Source organism: Uloborus diversus, chromosome 7 (assembly GCF_026930045.1).
Source record: "Uloborus diversus isolate 005 chromosome 7, Udiv.v.3.1, whole genome shotgun sequence".
Classification (NCBI taxonomy): domain Eukaryota; kingdom Metazoa; phylum Arthropoda; class Arachnida; order Araneae; family Uloboridae; genus Uloborus; species Uloborus diversus.
Window position 1 is genome coordinate 88,071,929 of NC_072737.1, and position 11,901 is coordinate 88,083,829.

The 11,901-nt window shown below is 34.3% G+C and overlaps 1 protein-coding gene across 1 annotated transcript; it reads left to right on the plus strand.

The window, feature by feature from the left end:
* Positions 1 to 480: 480 nt before the first annotated feature.
* On the plus strand, positions 481 to 11,685 carry LOC129226044 (DNA/RNA-binding protein KIN17-like). The gene is made up of 2 exons (XM_054860624.1): positions 481 to 578; positions 10,386 to 11,685. Exon 2 carries the CDS (start codon positions 10,393 to 10,395, stop codon positions 11,593 to 11,595), a length of 1,203 nt encoding a protein of 400 aa, XP_054716599.1. The 5' UTR covers positions 481 to 578; positions 10,386 to 10,392; the 3' UTR covers positions 11,596 to 11,685.
* The last annotated feature ends 216 nt before the right edge of the window (positions 11,686 to 11,901 follow it).

Consider the following 11,901-nt stretch of genomic DNA (forward strand, 5'->3'; position numbering starts at 1 on the left):
GGCAGCGTAGCTCTAAGGCCCCTGTAGTAGAGGAGCCGACGCATCCGCCATTTTGGAGCAAACTTGATCCAGTGCTTCGTAGCGATAGCATTGCTGCTGATATTTACATTTCTGCAGCATGTGTTAAATTGAGTCAAATGGGTGGTTGTTCGGCTGTAAACTATGCAAACAGCTCCAAAAAAAGATTTCAGCTCTTCAGATTTGCAGCAGATGCAGAAAGAAAAAAAGAAATGGATAATTAATAGCCCGCGAAGTGACTAGCAGCCTGAGAACGACGCCAACTATTTCCAAAATTTCGCCAATGCTCACTTTCGCTCTCCGACTCTCTCGTTCCCTGTTTGGCGAATGATTGCCAATAAAGGTAGCTTTCCCTGTTGTACGCTTGCTCCAAAATGGCGGATGCGTCGGCCTCTCCAGTTATAGGGGCTCTACGTAGCTCCACCCATTTTACTGACGTCAAGAAGAGACTGTTGCAGTAATAGACGTTCTCTAGTTGGTGCTTGTAATTGTTGGTAAACAAGAACGTGGAAAAAGGATTCTTAACAATTTTTCGTTTGCGTAACTCGTGCTACAAACAGGTATAGTAATTTTCAACATCAATCATTTTTTCTCCTGTTGTTTTAAAACAATGCAATACTTAAATTTTTTGAAGTGTATTAAAAAAAATTATAACGTTTCAGAATCTTCATAGAATGAAAATATTGTTAATCCCTTAATTGTGCATTTTAATAAAAATTTCGAATCAAAGAAAAAAAAATTAGGTGTGTTTAATTTGTGTTTTGCATGTTGACATGTCTTGTACAATTAAATGCACGGAATACACATTGACGTTTTAAAAGTTATTGAACAGGGTAGCTGAACCTGAACACTATAAAGCAAAATTACATTTCTTAGAAATCCGTTATGTCGTTAAAAGCTAGGATTTGGCTCATTTTGTAAAAGCGTCATTTTTGTATGTGATTATTTTTAAAGAAGAGGGAGAATATTTATGATTTTTCTTCTTTTTTTTTGGGGGGGGGGGGGTTAAATAAAAAAAGTGAGGAGTAGAACCTGGTTATAACCGATAAAAACTTAATAAGAACTGAAAAGTGCTTCTTTCAATTCAAGTAATTACTGAATGATATTCGTTTCGGTAAACTGAAAAGAGTAACTCCATTTCATCATTGTAAAGAATAAAATCCATTGCTATTGCCCTTGATTTCGTTCAGAATGAGAACTTTAATTACGGATGCTTATAGCTTTTGGGTCAATCTAACAAAGGGTGAAAATTTTATGGGCACTTAGTAAAAAAAAAAAGTGACATACAGGTTTAAACAGACAGTTACTGATAATCATTTGCAAGCTTATATGCTTCATCTAAAGCTCTTGGGATTGAAATTTAACATGTGCTTTAGAAGAAAGTGCCAGAATTTTACTTTCCAAGATATTAACCCAGGTTCTGTACGTAATGTCACAGCTTTTCAAAACGAATTGACCCAATTTCCCAAAACTTATTTTTCCAGTCAAGTTTTTATTACTTCCCCAGTTATTACATAGTGCATCCAGTTTAAAAAAAGTATATAATATAGATAAAAGTTTCACAAATCTTGTTTGTTCCTTGATGTTTTGTGAGAAGAGCTGCCTACTAGTTCTGTTGCGAGTATATATTCTAAAATATTAAATTAAGAAACCATTTACATTTTCAACCCACTTTTCTTAGAGACAACTGCAGAGTGCAAACAATATAATATTAGATTTTGAATGGTATTGTCTGTAAATTGTGCTTTGGTTAACACTTAATTATTTTTCTCATGGAAATTTTTTCTTGTGTAGCAGTAATTGCTTTTTACGTCATTTTGTGAGTTTTTGACACAAATGTGGCAAAAAGGGGTTTTTGCAATGCATGTTTTGACTGGTTTCTACCAGTGATTTTAACCACCTCGGCGAAAACTTGCCAACCCTGGAAGGGTGAGGCTTCTTGAAGTCCTTAGTTAGGCTTCTTGAAATATTTGGTTCATTGTAAAACTATGAAAATTTAAAGTAAATTAGTTTCAAACCACCTAATAAATTAAGTTAAATAAATGTTTTTGTGCTGAAAAGTAAAATAAGAAGTAACATTGTTAAAAAACACGATTGCAGATTACTGCATAAGAAATAACAACGTCACAAGCAAAAATTACAGTTTATTGCAATCTGCGCTTTTAGACGTTGTTACTTCTTATGACTGACTGTTGCAAAAATAGAGGTCTTACAGGTTAAACAGGAACACCTTGTATATCAAAGATATATCCAAATAAACATGGAAAGGGGGCAGGCCTGCTACTTGGACAATGGGCCAATTGCTCCTTCTGATTTCGGAAATAATGTAATTATATGTGTATTGTACAGCTATATCTGTATTTTGTTGTTTTCTCTATAAAATGCATTGAGTACATGTATCTATTACCCCCATTCTGAAATGATGGGCCTTTGGGAAGGCACTTTTCTAAATTTAAACCTATTCAGTGTATGGGAAGGGGGGCAAATTTAATTACAGTATAACCCCGATTTAACAATGGGGTCATTTCCAAAATTTCAAAAGTACTTTTTTCTGAAAGAGCATGCTTAAAAACGTAGGATCTGACCATTTTAAAATAATTTGTTTAAGTTTAATATTTTTAAAAAAATACTTAAATCAGTGCACTCTCATTGTTTACACTTCTGTCGTGTGACATCACAAATGATGAAATGCCTATCATTGTTGCCATTCACAGAACAAAATGTTTAATTCATATCTTTACCAGGGTTGGCAAGTTTCTGCTGAGGTGGTTAAAACCACTGGTAGAAACCTGTTAAAACCGGCATGGCAAAAACTACTTTCTGCCATATTTGTAGCAGAAAGTGGCAAAAACTTAACAAAATGACAAAAAAATAATTGTTGACATACAACAGAAATATGTGGAAAAAAATATTAATTTGCTAACCAAATCACAATTGAATTACAATATTATCACAATTCAAAATTAAATAATACATTGTTTGGATCTTGCACTTGCCTCTTAAAAAAGGTGGTTTCTAAAATCTAAATAGTTTCTCGATTTAATATGCACATGCACAAAGGAGAAACTAGAATATGCTTACAACAGAAGAGCTAGCAGGCAATGCATCGAGGAACAAGCAATATTCGTGAAACTTTCAGTTATTGTATATTTTTTGTAACTGGTCCACCATGCAGTAACTGGGGGTAGTAGGAAAAATTTGACTGGAAAAAAAGGTTTTGAGAAATGGGGCCAACTTGTTTTACAAAGCTGTGACATTAGGTACAAAATCGACGTTAATATTGGCAAGTAAAGTTCTGGCGCTTTCTTCTTGAAGCACATGATAATTTCAATCACAAGCAATTTAGATGATTGAGCAAATTGCAATCAGTAGTGCCTGTTTAATTCTGTATGTCACTCCTCTTTCCTAAGCACCAATATGATTTTCCATCCTCTGTTAGATTAAATAACGAATGGGGGGACAGGAAACACATTTTAAATCTCTACCACCCTGCATATCGCTTCTAAAATATAAGAAGTTTTCCATGTGTTACCGTTTGCGCTTGCAAGCTCTGAGAATGATTCTTTGGGCATTTCCCGATTGTGCCCCTGCCACACCTCCGCTCCTAACCAATCACAGCAATTCAAACAGACACCAAAACAGCAAGTCCGTGTCACTCTGATTTCTGCTGTGTGGGCTCCAGCTCCTTAGCCTTCGGAAAAATAGCTTTACCCAATAGCAGTAGAAGGGCAATAGCAGGTGGGGAAGGATTTGACACACATAACTTGTATGAAACAACAGCTCTCCAAAGGGCAAAAAACACTGGCCCACTGAATAAAAGAAAGTGCTGTTATCGTTTTCCTCCGTCCCTCTTTTGTCTCTAATCTTAAACTGCTGTTAATATCTGGAACTGGCATTTACCATTTTACAGGTTCCCCCCGATTGTATCACATCGCATGCATATTTTTATTTATTTATTTTTCTGTTTAAAACTAATCTGAGCAGACTTATCGGAATTTCTGAATGAAGTAGGGTTGGCAAGTTTCTGCCGAGGCGGTTAAAACCACTGGTAGAAACCGGTTAAAACCGGCATGGCAAAAAACCACTTTCTGCCACTTTGCGGCAGAAACTGGCAAAAACTCACTAAATGAAAAATTAATTCTTGATATACAACTGAAAATGCATGGAAAAAAGAATTAATTGTTAACCAAAGTACTGTAATTTTATTACAAAATTATCGCAATTCAAAATCAAATGTTACATTGTTTGGACCCTGCAATTGCCTCTTAGAAAAGGTGGTTTCAAAAATCTAAACAGGTTCTCAATTTACTACGCACAAATGAGAAGTTTTAGAATATTCTTAAAACAGAAGAGCTGGCAGACAATGTATCAAGGAGCAAGCAATGTTCGTGAAACTTTCATCCATTGTATAACTGGTCCACCATGTAGTAACTGGAGTTGTGGTAAAAATTTGACTGGAAAAATAAGTTTTGAGAAATAGGGCCAATTTGTTTTGCAAAGCTGTGACATTAGGTACAAAATTTAGGCAAGTAAAATTCTGGCACTTTCTTCTTGAAGCACATGACATGATAATTTCAATCACAAACAATTTAGAAGAAGCATATAAGTGAGCAAATTACAATAAGTAATGCCTGTTTGATTCTGTATGTCACTCCTCTTTCCTAAGCACCCCTGTATGATTTTTTATCCTTCGTTAAATTATATCCACATGCTACAATCCTCGGCAATTGGAAAGTTCCTTTTCTGAACTAAATCAAGGGCACTAGCATGAGATTTATTTTTTTAAATGGTGAAATGTTTAATTTTTTAGTTTACTTAAACAGCCGGTTTTTACCGGTTATAACCAGTTTATGCCACTGGCACGGCAAAAACTAGTTTCTGCCGGCAGAAAGCCAACCCTGGAATGAAGAGTTTGTTTTCAAATAGCACACACCGCAGATCAGTTCGTTTTGAGTGTGATGCAAATAAAAGTTCTGAATTGGTCTGAAACTTTTACAAAAAAGTTCAACTGGGTGAGATGTATTCACTTTTCTTTTTCATTCTGATATTTGGCCACAATTAATAAGTATTGATCATATAATAGGTCTTATCGTTATGTGTTTTCTGTTCTGTAGTATTCTAAAGCGGAACAAACCTAAATTATTTCAATTTGATGCAGCACATTACCTCAAAAACGACCAAACTATCGATTTTTTATTGCTTATTTTAAAAGTTCAGATTGTTTCAAACTTTATGAAGAGAGTTTCAACGCTCTAGTTTAACTATTTAAAAAGTTATTGGCTTTAGGTCACTCACACTAGGTGTGCTTTTTCTCAATTTCGAACTGTTTTTGAGCAATCACGAATTGCTTATAGTTTTCACTTGACCGTTGAATGTGGTTTGCCTTTGATTTTATTTTTCTATTCTTATAATGCAGGAATCCATGTGCCTCGGAATCAAATTATTTATCATCGACCTTCACATCTTTACACAATCCTTTTTACGTGAAAATAGTATCCAGTACATAACTTCCAGCCCCTGACATTCATTTGAATTTTGACGTCATGAATTCAAACTATGGTTGCGATAAAAGCCATTTGTAGAAAAAAGAAACTCCTCCTATTGCAATCCACGATAGTGAAAACAATAATTTGAACTCAAGATCTCAAAATTTCAACTTTTAAAAAATTGAAATATTCTTCAGTGTTTTGATTTTTGTTTAAAGGGTAGGAAAATTAATCATTGGATAATAAGTAAGCACATACAAAGATTCCAAGGAATTATACATTTTATTTAAATGTTTTAAAAAATGCTATGAATGTGACGTAACCCCTAGGTATTGTGATGTACTTTCACACCAGAGCTAGATAATGTAGACGCATGGGCGCACGCCGTGCGCAGATACATCACCGCAGAGTTGCACATAGTCCGATAATCGTAAAAGTTCATACTCTTTACTTCTAAAATCGTTTTAAATTGATAGTGATATTATTTATTTAGATTGTAAAAAATTTCACCAGATAGTGTATACACCCGTGCGTCCGGTGGATGTATCCGCAGCTGTACGGATACATTCGCTGCTGGCACGCGCATCTCACGATAATCGTTCAAATTCTTACTTCTAATTTGCTTTAAACTGATATTATTTAATTAATTTGTAAAAGTTATAAATTGATAGTGTATACGTAAGCGCTTAAAGTAGATACAATCGTTGCGGGCATGTGCATGTTGCGATAATTGTTCAAGTTTTTACTCTTCACCTCTAATTTACTTTAACCCGTTCGCACCCAGCGTCACGCGGACGCTACACAACAATTCCTCTCTTATCAGCCCAGCGGCACACATCCGCTACGCGCTCTGATCGACGCTGAGGTCCCAGCGTCACATATACGCTTTCTCGAAATGGAACGATTGAATTGAATATTTAAACGATAATAGATGGCGCTAAATGACTATAACTTTGATCATATTCGAGTCGCATGGTATTTGACCTTCATGTACACGCTTTAGTTTCTTATTTGGACCTCTCAATGGGATAGATTTTTTTTTATGTAAACAACAGTGAATCACTGCTCTGCGCATACGATTTATGAGGTCTCAATTGCTCTTGTTTATATCTTTGCTTCTCTTTTTTTGTTACGAGTAATTGAAAGAGATATACATCTAGCTGAATAAATTATGGGGGAGGGGAGGAAGGTTAAAATATTTTTGCGTATGTGTTCCAGACTTTTGGGATTCCCCGTTCGATGAGAGTACAGGAAGGATTTCAAGCGGCACTGAAGTTTATGATTATTTTTGAATCCTTTCTGATATTGTTCTTCTTTATTTATTCTTTTTTGTTTGGAGACTGGAACATTGCAATAAAAATGGTTAGCGAAGTGAATGAAAGGGAATGTTTTCGAGAGAATTATGAAGCAATTTTGAGAATTGTTGCGTGGGAATTTAACTAGTTTAATTTCGTTGACCTAAGTTGTTTTAATTAAAATTACATAAGGAACATATTTTTTTGCTACATTTCTTTTTCTTTGATTGCACACTCACGATGTCTAACTCTAACTTTGTTTTTGTGCACATATTATTTAACTTCGTGAAAATAGTTAAAGTTTTAGTATTCTACTTATTTCACTCCCTTTTCTAATAATGTAATAGTCTTTATATTAATAATTAGTAATCAGTAGTACATTGTTTAAGCAAATTTAAAATTTCAAGTCATTATTTTGAAATGCTGATTTTATATGAATATTTTTGTTCAGTTAGGCTTAACTGCTGTAAATGCTCGGGCCGATGGCGGCGTTCCATTTCGGAACGTTCGGTTCCGTAGCTGCGCTTCGTTTTCCATGCGCTGGTCCTCAAGGGGTTAAACTGATATTATTTAATTAATTTGTAAAAATTATTAATAGATAGTATATAAGCAGGAGCGTAAGATGAGTATATTCGCTACTGTGCGGATACATTTGTTGCGGGCACGTGCATCTCGCGACAATCATTCAGGTTTTCCTTCTTTACTTCTAATTTGTTTAAAATTAATATTGCTAATGTACAACGTAGTAATCATAGTTAGATAGTATGGATGGACGCAGATACATTCGCTGCTGTAAGAAAATAGTTGGTGCTGTGCGGATACATTCATTGCGGGCATGCGCATTTCGCCATAATATCGAGTAAATCGCGTTTCCCACCTGTCCTTTCTTCCTTCTGTTAAAAAATTGCTAAAATATTAATCCTCCTTTCTTTTCTCCTATTCATCAAGTGGTGATAACTGAGCAATTCTTTTCATGTGGCTTAGTATTTCTTTTTTTCCTCTTTTTTTTGGCACTCATATAATATTACAAAAGCACCAGTGGTTTTAAAGCTTATTAGCCAGCAAGTTCGCACTTGCCGTATTTTTGTAAGTTTGCACCGCACCCGGCGTAAGCGCCGCTCTTTAAGTTAAACAAACAATGAAAGAAAAGTTTTTTTTTTTTTGAAAATATTTGGAACTTAATTTAAACAGATTAAATAGTTCAACTAAAAAAAAGGGAATTTTCACAACAACTTACAACCCTAAATCCAACAACCACAGGATTTCGGATCGTTGCCGAAAATTTTGACATTGGGCATGAAAAAAACTTTAAACGATCGCCTTTAAGGATGTTTAAAAAATATACGAACTTTCTTTGAAATAATTACAGAATAAACTCGCTTAAATTTCAGCACTTTAGTCCAAACAACGATGCTCAAAGCAGGAGATTCGGACTTTACCGCGAAATAAAAATTCCACAAATTTTCCCGATCTATACTCGAAAATTTGGATATTTTTCCGTGTTTAGCTCAATCTTTTAACTAAAAACTAAAGCAATAAAACACATTCTGGCATAATTTAATATTATCTTACCATTAATTAAAGATTTTAATTACAGTAGAAGCTAAACTGTGCGAAAAGGGCGGGACACACCGATTGTGAATTCATCAAAAGCATGTTTGATAATGCTACCAAAAATTCAAAAGGAAAATTTTGTTATTTTTCATTCAAAACACATTTTGAACACAATTCTGATCATTTCGAAGAAAGTTCCAAACATTTTATTTTCCTTCTTTTCAAAATAGTTTATTTTATGTACAACGTTGTAAACTGTCAAAAAAAAAAAAAAATCGTATGCACCGCACCTGCTGTATCCGCCATATCGGCAATTTATAAACTTTTTTTCTTGCATGCGCCATGGCGCTCAGGCCCAAAAATCCAGTATAGTTTTGGAATCCTTGGGTACATTGGGCCATAAAGGGACCAATAGGCAGATGGGGGACTTGCTCCTAGTGGTATCTCTCATCTTCATGAATAACACTCTTGCTACTAAATTTATTGCACTTGTTTTTGTCCCCTCCCTCCACAGAACATTTCCAAGATGCAGCGAATTGCTAGTTTTTCCTTTGTTCTCAGAAATTTGAGTACCCTATTGATTTCTTGACTTGACAGCTTAAGAAGAGAAAGAACCAATGTATGATCTGCAGTGGAGATATAATTCCCAAAAATATGTGAGCTTACGAATACAAAGATATCTGCTAAAGAAGCTTAGTTTTAAAATTTTGAAATTTAATTTAGGTCTTTGCATCCATAGGGTCACATAATTGGCATGAAAATTGGTTCCTTGTGACCTCAAAGCATATACCTGCAATTTATTTATTTTTTTTTACGTGATAAATAATTATTAGCTTGCAGATACCTTTGAGCTGCGTGCGCAGATACTTTATATTTTTATCTGACTCTGTTTCACACAATAAAAATTGAAGGTAATTCTAATTTTGATACATGACTAATGTACTGGCGATTGAGGAAACTGTTTGTTTCTAGCCAAAAAATAGTTACCAATTTCATAATTTGATATTAGAAAGCATGTTTAAACGAAAGTTAATACTGCGGTGTGATCATGTGATCGTTTTGGCATCAAAAGTGTAATGTAGTAGTTTGATTAATGCTGTGTGTTGTTCATTACTAGTTGCATGGGGTGGGTGTCTTTAAATTTTGGTTGTTTACCTTAAAATTATATTTTGAAAAAATGCTCAAGTTGATATTTTTCTTAACAATTTCAACTTTGACACTAGAAGAGAAGTTCGAAATAAAGAAACTGCAAGTTCAGCATTACTAACTGCAGTTCTCTACATTTTATCTGTATAAATATTATTGTGAAAATTTTATACAGCGAGCCAACCTGCTAAATTAAGGCACAAGCTGCCACTGCATCTGCAATTGAAAAGTTCCCTTTCCGAACTAAACCAGGGGTTCTAGCATAGGATTTTATTTTTTAAAACGATGAAATGAAGTTTAACTTTTTAGCTCACTTAAACATCATTTAATAGTTACTTAAGTTATTAAAGACACTTTTAAGTTTTTGCCAGTTTCTGCCGTTTTTTACCGGTTATAACCAGTTTCTGTCACTGGAACGGCAAAAACTAGTTTCTGCCGGCAGAAAGCCAACCCTGATCTGAGGGTATACTCTCAGTAATCCATTACGCACAATATGTGTATTCGATCATGCAATATGTCATTATATGAAACTTTTTGAAGCTTGAGGGTATATGCTATATGTCTAAAAATGTTTGAGAGTATACGGCGTATATGGAGTATAACCCAATGGGAACACCATTGCCTATGATGTATTTTTAAAAATCTATCATTCAAAATTGTTGAGTAATTAATTTTTTAATTTCATTAAAACCTTCTCTTTCCCTTTTTCACTTGCCAGCTGCACTTTGTGAAATGTTATGACTCAAGTACTATGGGAGCTACAGAGCTGTGTCATAGCTTGTTTTTATTGTATGCAGTTTAATTTAATACAAAAAAATTCACTGTGATGAGATATTTTTTTGTGAACCTTTAAAAACTGTATAAAAAATAGTTCTTTTTCTTCTAGGGTCAATATGCCAAAACATGGTTTTCTGACTCCAAAAGCTATTGCAAACAGAATAAAAGCCAAAGGTTTGCAAAAATTGCGGTGGTACTGCCAAATGTGTCAGAAACAATGTAGAGATGAAAATGGCTTTAAATGTCACACAATGTCTGAATCTCACCAGCGTCAACTCCTTCTGTTCGCTGAAAACCCTGATAAATATGTTGATGACTTTTCAAAAGAATTTTTGGATGGCTTTGTGCACCTCTTGAGCAGAAGATTCGGAACCAAGCGTGTTCATGCGAATCAAGTGTATCAAGAATATATAGCAGATCGCAATCATTTACATATGAATGCCACTCAATGGGAAACACTGACAGATTTTGTGAAGTGGTTGGGCAGAGAAGGACATTGTATTGTTGATGAAACAGAGAAGGGATGGTTCGTTACCTACATTGACAGAGATCCAGAAACTATCAGAAGGCAAGAAGCTCTGCTAAAATCTGAGAAAATGAAGCTTGATGATGAAGAAAGAATGGCTAAGTTCTTCCAGAGGCAAATGGAAAAAGATCGCGAAAAATCAAAACCTCCAAAAGAAACGGTATACACCGAACTAAAAAAGTCTAGTGAAGAAGAAAAAGTTGCGTTCAGTCTTAAAACTGCAAGTGAGAAAGTCAAAAAGGCACCAGTCGATTTGAAACAAAATCCATTATCAAAGTTGAGTAAGTCAAGTGCTGAAGTGAAAGCAAAAGAGCATGAATCATCTACATCCTCAAAGAAAACTACAGATAGTGCTTCTGATACCAAAAAAAGAAAACATGCATTGGAAGAAATTATTGAGCTAGAAGAGGAAATGAGAGAGAAAAAAAACAGAAAAGATCACTGGCTTGCCCCTGGTATCGTCGTGAAGATCACTTCTAAAAAATTTGGGAAATTTGCTAAGAAGAAAGTGGTAGTGAAGGAAGTAAAAAACAATTTTAGTGCTGTAGTGGAGCTTTTAGATGAAGAAGAGTTTCTAAATGTTCATCAGACAGATGTAGAAACTGTCATACCTGCTGTAGGCAGAAAATTGCTCATTGTGAACGGTGCTTATAGAGACACAAAAGCTCTTCTCTTGAGTGTGAATTTTGAAACATTTTCTGTAAAAGCACAACTTATATCTGGACCCTTTAAAGGGAAAGTTATAGATTCCATCAAGTATGAAGATGTTTCAAAATTGTATAATCAATCTTGATATCGTACTTCATAAATATAAATCTTGTATATAAAATGTTTCTTCACGCAACTTGTTATGATTATGTTGTTTGAAAATGTTTCATGTGAATTTAAAATACTCAAAAAAAAAAAAAAATAAATAAATAAATAAATAAATAAAATAATAATAATAATAAATAAATAAAATAATAATAATTAATTAATAAATAAAATAAAATAATTTTTGTGATTTTAGCAAAAAACCATTTTTTCGCAATGAAATACAATTTGCCATGCATTTTCATGTGTTTCTGCCAATAGAGTTTTGTACCATAAAAAATATTTG

What these genes read in the sequence shown, in the direction of transcription:
- LOC129226044 (XM_054860624.1), top strand. Translation starts at nt 10,393, where the DNA reads ATGCCAAAACATGGTTTTCTGACTCCAAAAGCTATTGCAAACAGAATA.